This window comes from Sarcophilus harrisii, chromosome 3, assembly GCF_902635505.1.
Source record: "Sarcophilus harrisii chromosome 3, mSarHar1.11, whole genome shotgun sequence".
In the NCBI taxonomy this organism is placed as follows: domain Eukaryota; kingdom Metazoa; phylum Chordata; class Mammalia; order Dasyuromorphia; family Dasyuridae; genus Sarcophilus; species Sarcophilus harrisii.
In genome coordinates this window covers 592,183,934-592,206,417 of record NC_045428.1, presented here as the reverse complement: position 1 = coordinate 592,206,417, position 22,484 = coordinate 592,183,934, and the positions used below count along the sequence as shown (strand labels likewise).

Genomic DNA, 22,484 nt, shown 5'->3' with positions numbered 1-22,484 from the left:
AGGGGTAGGGACAGAGGGCGGAGGGATGGGGACAGAAAGAGGGGGACCAGAGAGATTTGAAAACAACAATGGGGAATAATTGGATGGAGAAACAAGGGGATAAAAAGACAAGAAGATGAGAGGGGGAGAAGAAATGAAGGGATGAGGATAGAAGGATGGACAGACAAATGGTTGGTTGGAGACCCAGAGATTCGGGGACGGAAGGAAGACAAATGGAGTAGAAGGGGGCAGGAAAAGGCTCTTACCTGTTGCTCCTTCTCTGCCTCAATGGCAAAGGCTGAGGCTGGAGGGAGCAGCTGCCAGAGCACCCTGGGGACAGCCCCGCCCTTGCCCCCCTCCTCTCAGGTCTCTCACACCCTCCCCTGCTCTCCCAGTCCCCAGGGCCTCCTCAAGGCCTGATCTCAAGCGTGCACACGCGTGCGCGGGCACACACACTCACTGCCTGAGTGTCTGTCTCTCCTCTCTCTCTCTCTCTCTCTCTCTCTCTCTCTCTCTCTCTCTCACACACACACACACACACACACACACACACACTATCACAACACCCAGCAGTTTCCATACACTCACAGTGACTGTGCCATAAACACAACGGAACAGTCACAGGCGCCCACCCGGCGACCCCGACGCCCACAGGGACACGAGCACCGGGGGCTTAATGAGGGGCAAACATTGTGAGACAGTTAAAGGGAGCCAGTCCCACGTGCAAAACTTCACACACACACACACACACCGAGGACATGATGTCTTTATCAGATAGAGATCCCGCTCCGCTCCCGTCCCAGAACTGCCAGTTCTGAGCCCCTCTCCTGCTTGCAATGACCCCAAATTCCCCCGAGCCTGGGCTGCAGTGCTTGAAATAGCCACGGGGCGGTGACAAAGGAGCAAAAAGGAGGCCTCCTGAATCCCCAGAAGGCCAGGCTCAAAGATCTCAAAGCCCCTCTCGTAGCCACTATCCAAGGTCCAACTCTGGGGCAGAGTCCCAGTCTAGGTTGAATCCTGCACCCACTCTCTGTATATCTCTGTTTGTGAGTGTGTGTGTGTGTGTGTGTGTGTGTGTGTGTGTGTGAGTTTGAGTGTGTGTGTGATTGTGTGTGAATGTGTGAGTGTGTGTGTGAGAGAGTGTAAGTTTGAGTGTGTGTGTGAGTGTGAGTTTGAGTGTGTGTGATTGTGTGTGAATGTGTGACAGTGAGTGTGTGTGTGTATGTTAGTATGAGTGTGCGTGTGAGTGTGAGAGAGTGAGTGTGTGTGTGAGAGAGTGTGTGTGAGAGTGCATGATTGTGTGTGTTTGAGGGGTGTGATAGTCAGCACTTGTGTCTGGGTCCATGCAGCACCAGAATATTAAAGCTGATGGGTAGCTCAGATCATTGTGTTGCAGCCCCCTCATTTGATACCTTTGGAAACTGAGACCCAGAGAGGAAAACTGGGTCACCTGTGTCAGGAGCAGAGTTCTAAAAGTCCAGAGCACTCAGGGAGACTAGACAGCCTCCCCTGCCCCAATCCATGCCAGCTTTCTGTCTCTTGTCCTTTTCCTTCTGTCCTATCCGTGGCCCCTTCTCTTCTCCTGCCCTCCATCTCCTGGAGATCTCATCAGCTCCCAAGGGTTCAGGTATCATCATGATGGAGATGTCTCTACATACCCAGCCCTAATCACTCTCCTGAGCTGTATCCCCGCTTCTAGCTGCCCCTCAACTTCAACATGGCCAAAATGGAGCTCATATATCTTCTCCCCTGAACTCCCCCTTTTTGTCTCCAAATTTCCCTTTTCCTATTTAGGACAACCTCATCCCCTCAGTTCAGTGACCTCAGAGACATCTTGCACTTTTCTCTCCTACACCTTCCATGTCCAGTTGGTTGATAAGCCCTGCCTGTTCCAGCTGACTAACATCTCCTGCATATATGTCTCCTCCTCTCACCATTGCCAAACCAATTGAGGGCCTCTCCACCTTTCCTAGATTGTTCTTCTCCCCAGCCCATTTATAGATGCAGAAATAATCTCCCTAAGTCACAGGGCTGACTATGTCATTTTCCTGCTCTGAAATCTATAGTGACTTCCTATGAATTCTGCAATTAAATAGGGACTTCTGGGTCTCGTTTAAGGCCCTTTCTATTTTCCTTTGTGGAGGCCATCAGATATTTGGAGTTCAGATACTCCTGACATCAGGCCAGTGATCAAGCCACTCTGCCACTTCGCTGTCCCTATTTAGGACCCTCTCTAATCTGGCTGGGGCTGACTCGTTCCCTTATTTCACATCACTCCCTTTCGTGTCCCAATTGCTTCTCATGGAACAGAAGTAATAAAAGCGGTTGGTGACCTGAAGTCACCAGACTGAGGTCAAATGCCAGCTCACCCTCCTTCTATATGTGACCCTAGGTAAGTCACTTAAACTCTGCCTGCCTCGATTGTTTCCTCAGTTCTTAAATGGGGACAATCACAGGACTTTCTTTCTAGAGTTATGAGGATCTAATGAGAATATGAGGTCACTTAGCAGGGACCTGATTCTTGTTTCCTCCCCTCAAGCCCAGACTTTCATGTTCCAGCTGTTCCCTAATGAACAGAAGCAGGAGAGTCAACTAGATGGCAATGCAATGAGCTGGAAGACTTGGCTTAAAGTCCTCTAACCCTGGACAAATCACTTAAACTCTCTGCCTTACTTTGATGATCTAATCAATCATCATAATAATAATAAATAAAATTTTTAATAAAGGAATAAAAGGAAATTAATTAATAAAAAGTATCTCCCTCCTAGGGCTAAGGATAAATTGAGACAATATTTGTAAAATGCTTATAAACATGATATACAGATGCTATTTTGAGGAGGAGGCGTGAGAGAGGAATAAGCATTTATTAAGCATCTACTGTGTGCCAGTCACTATTTTAAGCACTTCACAAATACAAATATTTGAACCTCACCACAGCCCGAGATAAGTGCTGTTATTCCTCTTTATAGTTGAGGAAACTGAGGCAGATGGAGGTTAATGCCGAATATGCATTCTGAGTCTCGTTTTCATTGTATATACACGTTCTCCTCCAACAAGAAATGCTCATCCTCCTCTGTAATGTTCGGGCTAGCTTTCTGGAGGACCAGTGCAGGAGGCAGGAGAGCCCTCTGGAGGATGCCCAAAAATGGAATGTCTCTCTTCCAGTCCTTCTTAGCCCTTATAAACCTTATTATAATTACATCATTACGGCATACTGAGTATGTGTGAACTAGAGGACCATGTACTAAGTATTATGGGAACTAGAGAACCATGACATCACCACGCTGAACTATGGAACCATGACATCACCACGCTAAGTACTAAGTATCTATGGCAACTAGGGAACCATGACATCACCACGCTGAGTCCCAAGTATATGTGGGAACTAGAGAACCATTATCTCATCACTCCCACTGAGTTGACACCTTGTTCCAAGTATACTTGTCCAGAGTTGCGCCCTCTACGCTCCTCACCTCCCTTTGCTTCGCTTCTCGATTTCCCTCTAAGCTCAATTCAGGGATCCTTTCCCATGGCAAGTCCCCCATTCTATCTCAACCGCTTGCTTCTGTGTGCGTGTTGCATAGCGCTAGGAGCCTAGCGGTTATTTAATCTATCTTCCCAGCGCCCAGCGCTGTGCCCGGAGGTAGGAGGGAGGCGACGTTAGAATTTAAATGCCTGGAAATCGGCGGCCCTTTCAGAGCTAATCCCCCTTCCCCCTGGGCGTGGGCAAGCTGCCAGGGGCTGCTCTCCCTGCGAGTTGCCTCGCCTGTCTCCTTCCCTTCCTCCCACACTCCTTTTCTTCTGTCCCGAGGCCTGCGCTTGGCTCCGCTCCGATTTTGCTCCCCCCCGCCCCCCCCTCCCGCCTCTGTGTCTGTCTCTGTGTGTGTCCCTGTGACAAGCTGGAAATCCTCCAGGCCGGGGTGATGGGGCTTCGGGAGGACGCCGCGGGAGGAGCTGCCCGGGAGGCCATCCGGGCATGAGCCGGGTGCCCTGCAGAAGCCGCGGGGCTTGCGTTATTCCGCCTGGCCCCGGGGGGGGGGGTAATCTCCGCAAGGACAGGGGCAGATTGAGATTTGAGGCGGGGAAAACTGGCTCTCTATCCGCGAGCTGCCCAGCCCAGAGAGGGAGGAGATCGCCTCGGGAGGGAGAGCTCCCCCCTCCTTCCTCCCCCCCCCCCCCCCCCCCCCCCCAGGGCTTCTCCTTGCAGCAAAGACTCGAGTTGTCATTTGTCAGGGCTGTTGTGTGGCGTGGGGCTCAAGGAAGAGCTGCCTTCAGTGCCCTCGGAGGCGCCTGTCACCTCGCAAGATTGCGCTGGGTTTTCAGGAAGTGGTCTCAGAAAATAAAAAAGCGCAAATCACTTTCACCTCTCTGGGCCTCAGTTTCCCTAGCTGAAAAATGCGAAGGCTCCACAGAAGGGCTTTGTGTCTTTTCTTTGTCTCGCTTCCCTCCCCGCAGGCCCCACCTCCCTTAATTCCCCGGGTCTCCAGGGCAGGTGCGGAGCCGGGCTTCCAAATGATCTCGCGCCCCCCTGGGAACCACGACCTCGGGGGCTGGGGGGGAAAGACGCGGCTGGGAGCGGCGAGCAATGGAGAAGGGGCCCTGGGGCAGCGGCATCTGGGAAGAGGAGATCCCCGAGGGCCTGCAGAACCTGGACCAATCAGGGAACGCCCTGGAGAGGCGGCGACAGTGGAAGGTGGGAGCAGCCGAGGGACGGGGCTCGGGGAGGGGGAGGGCCCCAAAGTAGGGGTGGGAGGGATGCTGAGAGAAGGGGGCGAGAGTTCTCAGCTCACCCAAATTCGGTGTTTATTTATAGGGGTTGAGTCAGCCGGCGCCAGGCCGGCTATGAAGTGGGGAGGGCAGAGAAGAAAGGGGGGGGGGGGGCTTCTGCCTGCTCCGAGCCTGGGGGTTTCTGAGTCCTTGCCTAAACTGGAGTTTTGTTTTGGGGGTGGGTCGGAAGGAGGGAAGCCTGGCGTCCTCTCAGCCCCAGTAGTTCCAAGTCTGGGCGGGGGGGAGGGGGGAGACAGAGTAGAAGGTAACGACAGCGGAGGGGGAAGGGGCAGCGAGTCCAACATCTGGAACACATCAGGGGCGGCTGGAGCTGCCAGGAGGGATCAGGCCCCCCAATCACAGCGCGTTTGGAAGGAGAAGTCGGCGCCAGGACCCGGGGGGGTGGGGGGGTGGGAGCGGAGTTGAGAGGGGAGGGGGGAGGGTCTGTCCGCCGGCTGCTCCCTCCCCTCTCCCCTTCCCTAGCCTCTGGTGCACCTTTGGGGCTCGAACATTCTGAGGGGGGTGGGGGCGGCTTCCCACCCCTCGCCTGGAGGAGAAAGCGGCGTCTGTGCGCGGGAGCAGCATGGGGGCCCGCTCTGGGCTTCCCGGCCGGCCCCAACATCTGCTTCTCATAAAGCCCAGCCGCGGAGAGAGGACGGCCTAGCCCTGGTGCCCATCCCCCAGTGCCAGGAGGGGGCAGGGAGAGAAACCCCTTAGAGACGAGCTGGTCTGTAACATTCTCCCAGGCCTCCCAGCGCACCCTGCCCGTTTCAGTGGGGTACTATGTCCTCTATCCTTGCGGACCCCTCCTAACTGCTCTGCCCCGCATCACCTCCCAGAAGCCCCTGCTTCCTTCAAGGCTCAGCCTAAGCGCCCTCTCGGAGATGAGGCCTTAGGCTTCTACATGCCCCCCACCCCACCTCCCTTAGAGTGTGAGCTCCTCGGAGGCAATCCGTCAACAAGCTTTATTAGGTGCCTGCTAGGGGCCAGGCTCTGTGCTAGGCGCTGGGGAAACAAAGACAGAGGGAAACAGTCCCTGCCCTCGGAGAGCTTCCATTCTGTCAGGGGAGACAACGCGGACATAAATAAATATATACAAGATATTTACCAAATATTTACAAGGCCATGGGGGAGGGCCACTTAGCAGCTGGAGGGGGGGGAGGGAAGAGTATTAGGGAAGACCTCTTCAGTGGAGTCTTAAAGGAAACTAGGGCTTCTGGGAGATGGGAGTGAGAAAGGAGAGCATTGTAGGCACTGGGAACGGCTTCTTGGTCTCCTAATGCCTATCACAGTGCCTTGGAACATATCAGATCAATAAAGGAATTGACCGATGGGCGAGGGCAGCTTCTGTGCCCGCTGAAACTGAACGAGTATCTCCCTGCCCACACAGGGCACTTTGTGCCCTGGATAAATAGTCGGAGAGTGAGGTGGATGGCAGGACCACAGCTGGAACGACTCCTGGGGACACCAGAGACACACAGAATAATCGGCTGTCGGGCTTGGGAAGCATCCTGAGACCCAGCTTTCCCTCCTCCTTTTTTTTTTTTTTTTAAAGAGACAGAGGCTTATTTCAAATAGCCCTTCCAAAAGGCCTTTCCAGATCCTCCCGATTATCCGTGCTCCCCACCCAAATTACTTCCTATTTTGTAGGAGAGGCGGCCAGAGTAAATAGAAAGCTGGCCTCCCCGCCAGGAAGACGTGGTTTCGAGCGCTAGCTTTCACGCTCCCTGGGCTGTGTCACCCTGGACAATTCCTTGAAATTCTCCCTGTCTTAGGCAGCTCTAAAACTATAGTTTGCAGAGGTGTGTGGCTGCGATAATAGAGGGAATATCCTCACCTGGGAGTTACCTAAGGCCAGGAAATCAGTCCCTATCCTTACCCTGAATGGCTTTTCCTTTGTATTTACTTGTCTGTGGACTCTTCGTGGGTGTTTCTGCCCAGCACAACCTAAGTCTCCTATTTCTGGGTCCCCAGCTGCTAGTCCAGTGCAGGGCACTTAATAGGCACTTAATAAAAGACAGGTGACTCAAATCGAATGCACTCTCTCCTCACCTCCGCCTCCTGGCATCCCTGGCTTCCTCCAAGGGACCAGATGACTCCCCTGCTCAAGAACTCCTGTAGCTCCCTATTGGCACGCGGGTGCTTCTCTGACTAGAAGCCTGGAAGCCCTTCTTGGTGATTTAGTTATCGATGTGATTTCTCTTCCTGGAACTGTCCTTCACATATACAGAAATGAGATCAGGTTCTGCCCTGTTCCATTCTTTGGGGGAGACAACGTGCACATAAACGTATGTTGGTTTCTATGATATAGATCACGTAGCTCCAGCAGAATGAGCGCACCTTGGGGGCGGGGATTACTCATTTCCCCTTTGTTCCCTCGGGGCACGGGGCAACAGGGCTAAGGGGGAGCCAGAAGCCAGGACCACCTAGGGTTCAACGGTCACCCCCAGGCTGGGTGAGCCTGGGCGAGGCTGAATTCTCAGCATCCGGGGACCGGAACTGATCCTCGCTAACTAGCGGTGCTCAAGGAGAGGCTCGTCTGAAACGGAAGAGGAGGATTTCTACAATTGATCTCCTTCACCAGCAGAGATTGACCACAGTTCTGCAGCCGCTGTGATCTTAAAGAGTTGCCTAAAGCATTGAGGAAGTGAAGTGACTTGTCCGGGGTCACAGGGCTGGAATGAATCCGAAATGAAATTCGAACCCAAGTCCTTTGGACTCCAAGTTTGCCTCCCTATCCACTGCGCTATAGAAAACGCATTAAAAAAAAAAAAAAAAAAAAGCTTATGGGAGCTCCCTGCCCCGCCACCACGTCAGGACCAGGGCCAGAGGAAGCCACCAGGGGGATAACACGTGAATTTATTTACAAAGAGAATATAGAAATAGACAGGGTCTGGCTCCCTTGGGGCAAGGGGAGGTGGGCACCGGACGAGATCCGCATCCTCAGCCTTCCCGCACGCACTCGCCTGGGGAGTCGCCGTCATTGTAATAAATAGGGCCATTTTAAAACCAAAACTAATTAGGAACTGGTGCCCTCTGGCCCTCCTGCCTGGCCCTCTCCCCCTGGAAATCTCCTTGGTCCTTCCCCAAGGCGCCCTGTTTCACTTCTCGTCCAAGGTCACCAAGAAAGAGCTAAGGAAGCACCGGGGAGCTCAGGCCCGCAACTACTTGTCAGCCTCCAAGCTAGATTATAAACAGAGCGATCCGGGAAGATCGCAGGGAGGCTCAGCCCTGCCGGATTCCGCCTGAATCCGGCAGCAATCCACAGTGTACTCAGTCAGAGGTTAGGGGGTGTTCCCACGTCATCTACTGGCTAGCTAGGGCATCTGGGGGAAAGTGAATGGAAACGTGGCCCGACTGAATGGATTGTAAACTGGCCAGTGACGGGGGAAGGGAGAAGAACACCGATGAGGCAGGAACTGGGGGGACCCGAACTTTGAGGATTTCCTTGGCCAGAGAGGATTAGGAAAGTAGAGACCCCTTGAGTAGAGGGCAGGGGCTCCTTAGAGGCTCGTAGGTTCATAGAATGTCAGAGCTGGCAGGGACCTTAGAAATCGGACGTCCAACCGCCTCACACTGCAGAGGTGACTAAGGCCTCAGGAGGGGAAAGGACTTGCTCAAGATCACTCAACTAGTGAGTGGCAGAGGCGGGAGTCGAGCCCAGATCTCCTCAATCCAAATTTCTCTTTACAACACGCTGCCTACTTCATTGAGTCCATTCTACAGCCAGGGAAACTGAGTCCCCGAGTTCGCCCAAGCCCACCCCGAGAACTCTGGCGTCTTGGCTCCCAGTCTAGTCAGTCGAAGAAGAGCTGGGCAAATAGCCTCGGCCTGCGCCCCACGAGCTCACACTGTGGTCATGACCTTCAGCGATCCGGAGCGGAACCGGAGGATCTTCTTCTTGAGCGCGTGGGAAGCCTTGATCTTGACGAAGACCTTCCCCTGGGCTCCCCCGGGGCCTCCGCCCGGCCCCGCGGCTGCCGACGCCGCCGCCAGCTGCTGGGGCCACACCAAGCCGCCGCCGCTGCCTTCCGAGTCGCTGGAGGCTGAGCTGAAGGCCAGGGACTCGCCGTCGCTGGCGCTCGACTCGCTCTCGCCGTAGGCAGGACCGTAGCCGCCCGCGCTGCCTCCCAAGGGAGGACCCCGGCGCCCGACGGCTGCTCCGCGCCCAGCCGAGCACTCGGAGTCGCTGCCCGCGCAGCCGTAGAGGAGGCGGCGCGGAGGGCCAGGCGAGGGTCCCGGGAGCCCTCCGACGGCCCGGCCCCCGCCCCCGCGAGGCGCTGCTTTGGGCCGCCGCCCGCCTTCGGCCTCCTCGCCGCTGATCTCGGCCGTGGAGCGCCAGCGGCGCGAGGAGGCGGGGGCCGCGCCGGCCGGGGTTCGACGGGGCCGGGCCGGCCGCGGCTCCTCCCTCTCCACGGTATGGTACTTGGTTTCGCCGGGGCCGGCGCCTGGCCTATTCAGAAGGCTGTTTTCTGACTGCGAGCGGGCGGCCTTCTTGCCCCGCGGGGAGCCCCGGCGGGCCGCACCGTCGGGGAACCGGCCTTTCCTGGTACCGCCGGGCCGGGGCCGCTCCCTCGGAGGAGACAGCTCCACGCTGCGGCCCCGAGTGAGCGGGGGAGGCGGCGGACCCTTGCGGCGGGCAGCGCGGGCCACCGGAGGTCCTCGGACTCCTGCGTGTGCCGCGGGGATGTACTGGGCCTTCACCAGCCGGCCCTCGCCCGGGCTGGGGGGTGAGGAGCTCACTGCGGGCGCAGGCTCGGCCGGGGGCGGGCTAGAGTCCCAGGGCGGCCAGCCCCCGGGGCCGGGAGAGCCGCCCACGCCGGGATGCGGCTGCTCCTCGGACCGCTGCCGCGCGCTGTTCTGCCGTCGGAGGGCCGCCTGCGGCTCAGCCGGCCCGGGGCCGGGACTGGTGCGGGGTTGGCCCGGCCCTGGCCGCCCACGGAGCCGCCGCCGGCGCCTCAGAAGGCCCGAGATGTAGCTCTCTAGGTGGCGGCCCGGGGCAGCGCCGTCCGGGGGCCCAGAGACGGGTGAGTCCTGGTAGAGGCGGCCGCGCAAGCGGGGGCTCTGCAGGGCCACCGCATGGAGCGGGCTGGGCGACAGGAAGGAGGTCACGCCCCCGGGTCCGGCCTCCTGGGCAGCCGTCGGGTAGGGAGCGGAGAAGGAGCGAGGCACCACTGTCGGACCTCCAGCGGAGGCCTCCTGGGAGCTGGGGCCCGCTTCCCCTGCAAGGAGAAAGGAGACAGAAGGGGTGGGGGCAGTGTCTCCAAGAACGCTCCCCTTCCCCCATCTCTTAGCGCTTGCCTCACCCCATTCCTTCCCCTTCCCTCCCTCCCTCCCTCCCTCCCAGTGATCCCGTAAGTCAGTAAAAAGGCTGTGAAGAGATTCCAGCTCCATTACTTTCCTGACTGGAAGCCAGTGGCCTTTGGAAGAGATCCTGGAAAGCATCTGGTCTCTCCCTTTAGCAAATGAGGAAACTGAGGCACCCCGAGTTGCAGGGGTTCGGGTGCAGAGCCGAAGCTCCCAGAAGGCCCAGGGGTCTAGCCTGGTATTCAGAATACCTTCCTCTGCGCCTTACTCCATAAGGCACCTATCTAGGAGCCCCCAACGGGGAGGGAATGTGCCGCCGGGGTGGCCGCTGAGGGCAATTCCCCACAATTCCCTCTGTGCTTTCTCTTATCAGGGTTAGGAGGGGGCTAGCTGGCTCAAGAGCTGAGTTCAAATGCGGCCTCCGACACTCACTGGCTGTGTCTGTTTGCCTCAATTCATCAGAGAGGGGAAATGACAAACTAGGCCAGGATCTTTTCCCAGAAAACCCTAGGATCAGTGCCCACATTAGTGGGACCACAAAGACCAGACAAGATTGAACCCAAAGGAGTAGAACTGAGAGACAGCGGGACCCAGAGGAGCTGCCTTCTAACCTAAGCACCAGGAAGACAGATCAGGGCCCTATCTTCCGCTTTAGGGCTCTGGACAGTTCCCTAAAACTGACCCGGGGTTCACCTGGGGTTCTGTGGCAGGATCAGTCCCTATTCCTATGCTCGGTATACTGAGAACCTGGGATCACATCTCACCCCTGACATTATCATCCAGGGTATCACTCGTTCTCCCTGGGCCTCAGTTTTTTCCTCTGTAAAAATGGGGGGCTGCATCAGTTGGGGAATGGCTGAATGAATTGTGGTACATGAAAGTTATGCAATATTATTGTTCTGTTAAAAAAAAAAATGATCGGCAGGATGATTTCAGAAAGACCTGGAGAGACTTATATGAACTGATGCTGAGTGAAGTGAGCAGGAGATCATTGTACACAACAAGATTATGTGACGATCAACTGTGATGACTGTGGCTCTTTTCAGCAATGATGTGATTCTGACCAATTGCAATAGACTTGTGATGGCGAAAGCCATCTGCCCCCACGGAGAGGACTATGGGCACTGAATGTGGAGCACAACATCGTATTGTCACCTTTTTGCTGTTTTTTGCTTGCTTCCCTCTCCCCCTTTCTGATTTTTTTTCCTTTTTGATCTGTTTGATTTTTTTCATATGCAGCATGACAAATGTGGAAATAAATATAGAAGAATTGTACATGTTTAACATATATTGGATTACTTGCTATATAAAGAAAGGGGTAGGGGGAAGAAAGAGAGAAAAAATTTAAAACAGATTTGAAAACTATGCATATATTTTGAAAATAAAAAGCTAGCAAGATAACTATAACTATGTATACATATATTGGATTTAACGTATATTTTAGCATATTTAACATGTATTGGCTCACCTGGCAACTAGGGGAAAGGAGGAGAAGGAGGGGCAATTTTGGAACACAAGGTTTTGCAAGGATCAGTGTTGAAAAATTACCCATGGAGACAGTTGAGTAGTGCAGTGGATAGAGCACCAGCATTTAAGTCAGGAGGACCTGAGTTCAAATCTGATCTCAGACACTTTACACTTCCTAGCTGTGTGATCCTGGGCAAGTCACTTAACCCCAATTGCCTCAGAAAAAAAGAAAAAGAAAGAAAGAAAAAAGAAAAGGAAAAATAAAAATTAACCATGCATATGTTTTGTAAATAAAAAGCTTTAATAAAAAGTAAAAAAGAAAAGAAAAAGCTAAAAAAAAAAAATGAAGGGGTGGACAAGATGCTGGATAAAGTGGTGTATTTGGGGTCATACTTGGGAAAATTCAAATATTAGGTGTAAGATGCCAAATCACTGAAAATCTAAGTTTCAGTTCATTTGTAAAATGAGAATACTTATAGCATCTATCCAAAGAATGATCCAAAGAGATACATAAAATGCTTTGTAAATCTCAAAGCACTGTTACTGTTTGGTGGTTGTTTGGGGGCGGCTAGATGGTTCAGGGGGTAGAGTTCTGGGCCTGGAGTCAAAAGGACTCATCTTCCTAGATTCAAATCTGACCCCAGACACTTATGTGACCCTGCATAAGTCACTTCATCCTGTCTGCCTTGGTTTCCTCATCTGTAAAATGAGCTGGAGAAGGGAATGGCAAACCTCTCCAGGATCACTGCCAAGAAAACCCCCATTGGGGTTGTGGAGAATGGGGACACAGCTGACCATCCACGCTCTTTACAAACCTCAGAGCACCAAGTTGCTGCTGTTCCCTGGTGTCCTTCCAGCTAGAAGGTAAGAATTCTGAGGGCTCTTTGTTCAGAAGCAGCCCTTCATCCCAGAACGTTGGGCAGCTGGGCCCGCCAGGCAAGGGAGGGAGTTCTTGCATCCAGCTAATTCTCCTGCCCTGTCCTCTCCCTGCAGTCCTGGGCACAGAGCTGCCCCAGGATGCCCTTCTCCTACGTGCACACACACATACACACACACACTTACACACACACACACACACACACACACTCACACATACCACATAACACACACTCACACACACACACTCACTTACACACCACATGCACACACACACACTCCACACACACATACACACACCCAATCACCACACATATACACATGAACTTCCTTCTGATGCTCTTAGCCAAGTTCCTTTCGAGTTATGAAATCCCATGATTCAGTGGCCCCATTTCCCAAGCCCTTTCCTCCCATCCTCCAAACCATCCAAGTGTCTTTTTTCGTGTCCTTCTTACCCAGAGATTTGGGCCTCTTGCTGGCAAATACTCCCCGGGGCTCAGAGGGGCCTAGCCGGCTGTAGGAACCGGAACCAGAAAAGCCACTGTCGCCTCCAAACGTTGAGGGAGGGGAGTCTGGACCAGTAGGAGAAGGACCCTCATAGAAACCTAAATGAGGTAAAGAAGGGAGAGACTGAAGGACAGAAAGAGGGGCGGAAGAGGAGGGGGAGAGATGGGTGAGAGACATAAAGAGGGAAGGTAGATTGGGCCCTCAATTTGGAGAGCTGAGGAGATTTAGATTGAGGTTGGTGGATTTCCTCTCACCTGAGCTCAGCCCAACATCTTCTTCCAGGCCTTCAGCATCCAAGCTCAGCTCTCCCAGGTGTTGACCCAGTTCCCACATCAACCCAGGCAGGGCCTCCTGGAACAACAATGGGTGTGAGGGGAAGGGAAGAGGAAGGCCCCAAGGAGACACTCATGCAGACAGTCAAGCTCTTGCCCTGTCCCCTGCAAAGAGCATCAGGAATAAACAGGACTGCAGGTGAGGAAGAAAGAAGGGGGGAAAAACTAGAGGCTCCTTGGGGAAACTGAGTTTAGAATCTTATACAATCTTCAGACCTTGGATGCTTAAGCTGAAGGAGCCTGGGAATTGGAGAACCTTCTGTTCAAAGCAGGAGGCATCTTTGCATACACTGACCATGTTGCTCCCCTGCTCAAGAAGAGTCAGTGGCTCCCTTTTGCCTCTACAAGGCAACTGTCCCTGTTGGCAGCACTTCTGCATCGTGTTCTGGGCTAGTTCCAGGCTGGTTATCCCATCATGATGTGCATTCCATCCAAAGTGACCTTGCTGCATCCAGTGCAGGACTCCAGTCTCCTGGATTTTACAGAAGGTTTCTTTCTGTCAATTTGAAATACTCTTCCTACTCACCTCCACTTCTGGGAACCCTAAACTCCCTTCCCGGCCCAACTCACACTCTGGAAGTTGCTAATGAATGGCCCCCATCCCCATCCCAGGTATTCATTTTGTATTTGCTGATCTTTTTGTTTGTTCTCCTGTGAAATGTAAACTCCTCGAGGGCAGGAACTTTTACTTTTGTCTTTGCATCCTCAGCACCCTGGACAGTGCCTGCCACACAGTAAGTGCCTAATGAATGCTTGGAAGCTGGCCTAGAGCCAAGAAGAATCGGAGTCCTTTCCCTGACTTGTGTTACTTTGGGCAAATCGATTCCACTCTGTATTAGACTACTTGGAAAGCTGGAAATCTGGATGGGGAGAGTTTTCACACCAGGAGTTCCCAGTTCCAGGGATCTTGACCCAGGAGGACATTCCCTAAGGCCCCTCCCATTCTTAATCTGTTTTTGAAAGTGTGGGAAAAGACCAAAGGGAATGAGCTTTCCCTAATCAGCTTTGGGAAACAACGCTTTCCAACCCTCCCTTATCCCCTGCATTGAGGTGGGAATTTTCCAGTCAACTCAATCCACAACTCCATATTAAGTGGCCAGTGTGGCTCCCGGAAGCTGCAAAGCTCCCATAATTGCCAGTGATACAGGGGAAAGGTACTAGATTAGAAGTAAGAGTTCTTGACTCTGTTGCTAACTAGCTAGGTGACTGATGACTCCTTCAAGCCCTCTGAGTTTCAGTTGCTTAAATGAAAGGTGTTGGATTAGTTGGTCCCCGAAGTTCTTCCAACCCTGAGGCTATGAGCCTATCACTTCACCTCAGTTTCCCTTTTTTGTAAAAAAAAAAAAAAAAAAAAAAAAGAGGTGGTTGATCTCAATGATCTTGCGATCCCTTCCTATTCTAAAGCTCTGGTGTCTGTCCCTAAGGAGGTTCCAGTCTGGTAAAGGGCCTCGAAAAATGCACTTTTTGTGAATGCCTTTGCCAACCCCAAGGCGTTTGGTCAGGGTTAGCCATTGACAGGTGCCATGCAAAATATGAGAGAGGGGAAGGAAGAGTGGTCCGGGGGATCTGAAAGGCTTCTGGGAGGAAGCAGAGCTTGAGCTTGGCTTTTAAGAACCCATAGGACCTTAGCAGGTATTCTGACGTCCCCTCCTGAATGCAGAAGGGAGAGAAGATCATCAATTTTGATCGCCATAACTGTACTCAAACTTTTGGGACACCCTGGAGATACACTCTTGGGGGGGGGGGGGGCTTGGATTATATTGCAAGGGACAAGGCTTGGATTATATTTCAAGTCCATCTATACCATCTCACTGAGGATGAGTGACTGATTGGTCTAGGGCTATTGTGCTGGGTCAAGAAAAAGTGAGGGAGAGGGGCAGAAATGGCTTTTTAAACTGTAAAATTCTAAGGGATCTTAACTGACCAAAAAGCTAAGAGCTAAAAGGAGTTTCCAGGGATGCAGTTGAGCATTATAGTGGGCTTGGAATCAGGAGCACCTGAGTTCAAATCCAGCCTCAGACAGTTACTAGCCATGTGATCCTGGACAAGTCATTTCATTTCTGCCTGCCTCCCTTTCCTCATCTGTAAAATGAGAATACGAATAGCCGTTATTAGCACCTTCATTCCAGTATTTGCAACTGCTTGGCACAAATAGGTGCCATATGGATGTTTATTAATATTTTTACCAGCGGCTGCCTTGAGACAGAGGCACATGGAAAGTGCAGGTATTATCACCTCCAATTCCCTAGAGGGGAGTTTCTGAGCTTAGATCCCCCGGGGCAGATTGATGGGAGTTTGCTTGGATGCTTGGAGAATTTAGGGACCCAGCATTCTAGAGAAAGATGGGAAAGCCTCACTTCCTCACAATACCTCTCTCTCTCTCCCTCAGCCGGTACTTTTCATCCAGGTTTCTATGAAGGCCTTCCCCTATTGGACCTGAGCACATTGGGGAGATCCTTTGATTGTGCCCCCCCTTTTCTCCCCCAACACACACACAAGAAAGGAAAGGGAGGAAAAACACAACATAGGGAGAGAATACCTAGACTTTTCCCTCAGCGATTTTGGTGAGTTACACAACTTCAAAGGAAAGGGGGTGATCTCTTTAGTCACCCAAAGTTTCTTTCTTTGCAGCGAGAGATACTAAGGGTACCTGAGGATGGCGCTACAGAGCTGGGTACCAGCATGGATCTCTAGGCTTGAGAGTGGGCCCTAGGCTGTTTAGCTAAACCAAGCTGATAGTCCTTCTTGGACAAATTCAACCCCTTAGTTTAATAAAACTAGGCCTGAAGGTGACCCTTGGACAGAAGGAGACTCACTGAGCTGTCCAGGAGAGGGGTGATATCTCTTGAAAAGCCCCAATTTTTTTTCTTTCTCATAAGAATAGAAATCATGGTAACAGAACTTTGGGGAACTTTACAGAACCCTGGGAGGAGATCAAGGCCTACCAAAGGAGAACAAGCCATTGTTCGTATGCTACTTAAACCTTTTATATGTTTTCTGAGGGGAAAAATAAAGATTTCTGCAGTTGATATATGCAGTTACCTTTTCTGCTGCGATCAGAGTGGACGACTTTTACCTACAGCTATGGAGGCCCAGACAAAAGCCATATTAGAAATTATATTCTGAGATTTCCCCAGAGGAGACTTGGAGAAATAAAGTGAGCCAGGAAGTGAGTTTTTTTCCCTATACTCCCCATGGTTGAACCTGGTTTATCTAAAACCAGAGCTTAGGGGATGTAGGTCAATGTTTGTAAAACTTTACGTTCATCAAGACTTTCACTTAGAAATTTAAAATAGTGGATGTTTACATCCATAGAAACTTAAAATCTAGGTCTTTACAATTATAAGCTTTAATTACTTCAGAATTAGATAATGTCGAAGCTAAAGGCAGACAAAATTGGGGGGGGGGGGGAATAGGATCCATAATGTTGAAACTAAAGGCAGACAAAATTGAAAAAAAAAAAAAAAAGGATCCATGAGTAAAAATGCAACTGCTTTTTGTGGCAGGGGAAAACTGGCAACTAAGTAGGGTGCCAATCAAGTGGGGAATGGCTGAGAAAACGATGCTTAATGAATGCAATAGAATGCTCCTGGGCCATTGTTTGCGTGCTGTCCCCCTCATTAGACTGGGAGGTCTTTTGCCTTTCTTTGCCAGATTTTAGGGCACTGTTGTTGTGGCTGTTGTTGATCCTCCATTCTAAGAGTTCCAGGACATCAGGAAGGTGACGTCACGACATACAAGTGATGTGGGGAGGGAGGGAGGGCTGTGCAAACTTCTCAGTCACTTTCTTCTCCAGAGTCAGCCAGCGGCCAGATATAGATCAGACTGGAGATGGCATATTGTAGATTTTAATAAATGTTTATAGGCTGACCGACATAAGAAATAACAAAAAAAGCTGGATTTAGAGAAACCTGGGGAGGCTTTCTTAACTGAAACTGACAGGATGAGAGCTAGCAGGACAATTCATACAATAACCAAGTCTTTGAAAGACTTCAGATCTCTGATCAAGGCAATGACTAACTATGATTCCAAAGGCTACAGAGGGTACTGGAGAGAGGTGATGGACTCAGGATGTAGAATAAGGCATTTTTTAGACATAATGTGGGAAATTTTTCTTTTTAATCTTATGTGCTATGAGGGGTTTGTTTTTCTTTTCCTTTTAAATTGAAGATGGATAAGAAAAATAAAAATACCTTCTTGTTCATTGAAAAATTAAATAAAAAAGCCAAAGTGCAATGCAAAGATAACTTCCTTCAACACCCTCCTTTTACATTTGGGAAACCGAGGCCCAGAGTGGAAGAAGGTCGTGCCTCCGATCCAAAATCCAGATTTGAAACCAGGTATGAGCAGGGCCAGTCCCTGCCCCCTCCACGATGATTCCTGACCCTCAGACAAAAGCTTCCTGTCTGGGTGTTAGGGGTGGTCCAGGAGCTGGGCGGAGAGGAGGGGCAAGGGGCAGGGCTTCACCAGAAGAGCCAGCTCCTTCCCTATTTAGGGCAGAGAAGGGGGCCCAGGAGGCGATTCTCCCCACCTCTCCCCCCCCCAGCCCTCCCTTCCACTCCTTCAGGGCTGGATGCCAGGGAACACAGTTGAGAGACCCAGGATTTCATAACACTCAGAGCTTCCAGCTCATTTATTCCAACCCCTCCTTTAACAGAGAGGGAAACTGAGACCCAAGGTTGCACAGCCAGTAAAAGTCAAATACAGACTGCTCTTTCCCCACTGCGCCCCATTCCTCTCCTAGAGTGGCCTCCGTGGCCCTCCATCCCCCCTAGAAAGTCCATCTAGGACTAACTTCGGCCTCCTGCTGCAGGGCTAGGAGAGCCAGTGCCTCCACGAGGGTGCATTGTACACGCGGGGCTCCAGCGGAGAGATGGGTTCCCCCACTATCCCCTCCTCACCCTCCCCTCGGAGAGTATATTTAGCCTTCCTCCTCCAGCCCGGGCTGTCTCTCCCTCCCTCCTCCTCCTCCCCTCCCCCCGCCCCCCTTCTGCTCTGCCTGGAGACAGCTCTGACTGGGGCGGCCTCTCCCCCCTCCCCGGCGCCCCCCCCAGTCTTCCTGACCCCAAGCGGATGGAAGAACCTTCTTCTCTGAGACTCCCCAGGGCGCCCAACCCTGCTCGCGCCCACCCGCGGTGAGAGAGCCTCCTTCGCCCCCTCCCCCCACGCTCTCCCTGCCGGATATGGGGAGGCACCAGGGAGAGTCAGAAGAAACGCGGGGATGGGGAGCGATGGAGACGTAACGAGAGGGAGCCTCAGAGACAGAGATAGAGACGTGGGGATGGGGAGACTCATCCACCCCTCCCCCAGCTTCCTGGCCACCGGGCTCCTGCAACCCCCCGCCCCGCGCAAGTTCGCCGCTGGCCTGGGTCCTACCCCCCCAAAGCCCTTCTCCCCCCGCTCTCCCACCCCCATCCCCATCCCGGTGGTTCTCTCCTCTCCCGAAGAAGGCCGAGGCGGAGGCCAGGAGGGGCGGGGCCTCCCACAGCTGTTTCTGCTTGGAGAGAGGAATGTGGCCAGGCCCTCCCGGGGGAGGGGGGGCGCGGGGAAGGAGGTCTGCAAAGCCCTAGGCCTCTTCTCCCCCTCCCCCTCCCTGGGTTAAAGCCTACCCCCCCCAAAAAAAAAAAAACGGGCTCGCGTTTCCTCCCCCAGCGAAGGCCAGGGCTGGGCCGCACCGGAGGAGATTCCACCGGGGAGCGTCAGGTCGGGGAAACGAGGGTCTGGAGCCGATGCCAGGGCTTGGGGCCCGGGGGCAGCCCTGGAAGGAGGGAGCTCGGGATGGTCCGTAGGGGACGCCTTTAGGAAGGGAAACCAGACGATGCTGCGAGAGCCCCGGAGAGGGCAGCGAGGGATGCGGAGGGAGAGACAATGCCCCGCCCCCCTCTCCAGTTGACCTTCGCATCCCTGGCCAGGCTCCTGCCCCTAGTCCAGGTCTGAGAGCCCTAGACTAAGCCCAAGTCCGGAGAGGGAGGGAGGGAGGGGGGCCCAAGCACCGCCCGCGGGTGCTGAAGCCCACGAGCCACCCCCGGGCTCTGGCCCTCTCCTCCAGCAGGAGGGGAGCGAAGGAAAAAGGGGAGACGGAGCCCGACTGAGACCTGGGGAGGGGGGTGCCTCTGACGGTGCTCACGGGGGAGCCCCCTCCCAGAGCTGCCGAAGCGGAGAGGGGACCCGCGAGCTCAGCTCCGCAGCGCGGGAGGGACCTGCGGACGGCGTGGGGATGGGGGGAGGCCCGCCCCCTGCTTCTTGCACTCCCCCTCCCTCTGCGGTCCCTTCTAACGGATCCGCGGCCGAGGGAGAGCGAGGGGCCGAGATGCACCAGGACGCGCAGGGGGCTCCACGCTCAGGGGCCGGGGGCCGTGACGCCCGCGGGGAGGCTCGGACCGCACGGGATCCGCCGCCTGGGGATGGCGAGGCCCGAGGGTCCGGCCGGGCGGGGCCGGAGCCTCGGGGGGATCTCGAAGCGCCCGCTCCGCACTCACCAGCTGCTCCTCCAGCGCGGCTGCGGCCCGGCGCGCCGCCGCCTCGTCGTCGTCCTCCTCTCCATCGTCCTCTCCCAGGGCCTCGTCCTCCTGGTCCCGGCCGTCGTCGGCCGCGCCAGCAGGCCCCGCGCCCGTGGCCAGCGGCTGGCCGAGCCGGAGCGCCTGGCGCACGCGGAACTCCTGGCGCTCCCGCAGCCAGTGCAGCTCGCAGAGACCGGCCAGGCTGCCCTCCAGCCAGCCCCGTAGCCGGCCCCGCTCCGGGCTCACGGGGAAAGAGAAGGCCCGGATCATGGCCGCGTCGTCCCCTCCGCCGGGCCTCGGCCCCCGCTCCCGGCTTCCCTGGGGGCCCCCAGCGCCCCGCCGGCCGTGCGCCCGCCCGCCGGTCCGGCCCGGCTGTCACCGTCTCATCTGCATAGGCCGCAGCCCATTGGGCCGCCGAGCCAAGGCCGATCTGCATCTCCCCGCCCCCTCGGCGCTAGCAGCGGGCTGTCTATTGGTGACTAGCCGCGGAGTCACGCCCCTAAGCTCCCCCAGAGGTAGAACCATTGGTGGATTTCCTGGCTCTTAGCTGTGAGGATCTGCATAGACCACGCCTCCCATCTCCAGACCCCCGGGTTGGGGCACATCGGTGGGCCTAGGGGTTCCTAGTCCTCATTACCGATATAGCCACGCCCATTGCACATCCTCCCTCCCACTGTCCTCGGGGGCTGCCGGCCATTGGTGAGATTTCCTATGTCTGCATAAACCCGCCTTCCCCTCCCTTCCCGGTTTCACTCTGCCCGTCCCACGCCATTCGGCCCTCCCGGATTCGCCACTCAGCCCTGTCCTTCAACGGCCTAGTCCCACCTCCACTCCTCAATCTCCCTTTTCTTCCTGCGATTCGCTGCGCAAACGTAGTCCTTGCCTCACGACGAGCGCTGATTCGCAGGTCTGCGGACGGGGCGGGGCGGCTCCTTCGGACCGTCCCTATTATGGGCGGACATCCATAGACTGGTCTCTGGGCTCTTGAATATTATAATTAAAGAAAGTTGGGCGGGGATAAAAGAGAGGACCGACCGCCCTTTCTCTTCTTCGCTCACCCAATCGGCCCCTCCCTCTTCCCGCCCCAAATCCTCGCGTCTCTCCGCCTCTGCCCCCAGGCTCCAAGCTCTACAGCCTCCAGGAAGACTTCGGGGCTTCCTCCCGCCTCCTGCAGCATCCTCTCCCTCCTGGGCCTGCTTCCGATTATGGCCGGGATGGGCCCGAAGGGAGCAGAGCCTGGGGGAAAGGGCTCTGGAGGCTGTAGTCAAGGAAAATGGAAGTTGCTCGAGGGCAGACCTGAATGGTCTGTTTCCTCCGGATGGGGGATGGCGGCTCGGAACCAAGCCCTCTCCCAACGGCCATCTGCACGAGCTCCAGGGACCCCGGGTCAGCGAGTGTCCCGAAGTGGGGGCGCCCCAAATCTGGCTCTGTTCTTTAGATCCTCTTCAGAACACGTTTCGCGCTCAGCGTTTGGAGGAGTTGGTGGAAACACGAGTTGATCCCCGGCACTGATGCGATGCCCTAAGATTTGCACATGGGTCCTCTGACCTTCTCCGCTCCCCTGGCACCTAAGGGCTGCTATTATTCCCATTTTATAGATGAAGAAACCGAAGGCCGGTGGGATCAAGGGCCTTGCCCCTGGTCACACAGCTAGTTTCTGAGGCTGGATTTGAACGCAGAACTTTCTGACTCCAGGATCCCCTGGATGGTACTTTTTTCTATTTAATTCCAGAACAGGGGGAAGAGGGAGAGTAATCTAAGGCAGGTTTTTGTCCCCAGAGAAGAAAAAAGGGAGGTAGTGTTCCTTAAGCTAGGCTGGAGGATGGCCCAGAGGCCCTTGGCCCGGTGTGTGCTCTGGCCATAAGGGCTGCATAGGGAGCCAGAATCTGAACTCTCCCCTGTCTGATATGGAGGCAGGCAAACCATCTCTCGTTTGAAGGGCTGTTTGCTTATTTAAAGAGTGAGAACCGGACTCAGTGGCCTCCATGGCCCTCGAAAGGGTTTCAAAAGTGGCTTCCCTTCTGTCTGCAACAGGGACAAAGGCAGGAGACAACCCCCTACCCATTTTACCAGTTATTTAAGCAAATTCCTTGCCATCCAGACCTCCCTCTCTCTACCTACATGGTCTCTAGCTCTGCTATTCCTTGTCCCCATATCCCTCCCAATTCTGCTATCCCGTTCTAAGTGTCCTCCCAGCTCTGACACCCCCTGTTCTAAGTGTCCTCCCAGCTCCGACACCCCCTGTTCTAAGGGCCCTCCCAGCTCCGACACCCCCTGTTCTAAGTGTCCTCCCAGCTCCGACACCCCCTGTTCTAAGTGTCCTCCCAGCTCCGACACCCCCTGTTCTAAGGGCCCTCCCCCCCTTCTAAGGCCTCCCAGCTCCACACCCCGTTCTAAGGGCCCTCCCAGCTCCGACACCCCCTGTTCTAAGGGCCCTCCCCCCCCGTTCTAAGGGCCCTCCCAGCTCCGACACCCCCTGTTCTAAGTGTCCTCCCAGCTCCGACACCCCCTGTTCTAAGGGCCCTCCCAGCTCTGACATCCCGTTTGTTCTAAGCGCCTTCCCCGCTGGATATTCCGTATTCTAAGGGCCCTCCCAGTTCGACATTCCCTGTTCTAAGCTCCCCCCAGCTCTGACATTCCCTGTTCTAGGACCCTTCTTTCCCCTGATCTCTGGGAGCTCTGTTAGAATTCAGAAACGTGCTCTGAGCTTTCCAGCGTCCCTTCCTTGCCCCTGCCCAGGACTTCAGAG

The 22,484-nt window shown here is 54.5% G+C and overlaps 1 protein-coding gene across 1 annotated transcript; it reads right to left on the bottom strand.

The window, feature by feature from the left end:
* Positions 1–5,692: 5,692 nt before the first annotated feature.
* DACT3 (dishevelled binding antagonist of beta catenin 3) lies at positions 5,693–21,388 on the bottom strand. The gene is made up of 4 exons (XM_031963850.1): positions 19,715–21,388; positions 13,158–13,254; positions 12,852–13,001; positions 5,693–9,968 (listed from the first exon to the last, which is right to left on the bottom strand). The coding sequence occupies exons 1-4, from the start codon at positions 20,003–20,005 to the stop codon at positions 8,593–8,595; spliced, it is 1,914 nt and encodes a 637-aa protein (XP_031819710.1). The 5' UTR covers positions 20,006–21,388; the 3' UTR covers positions 5,693–8,592.
* Positions 21,389–22,484: the final 1,096 nt, after the last annotated feature.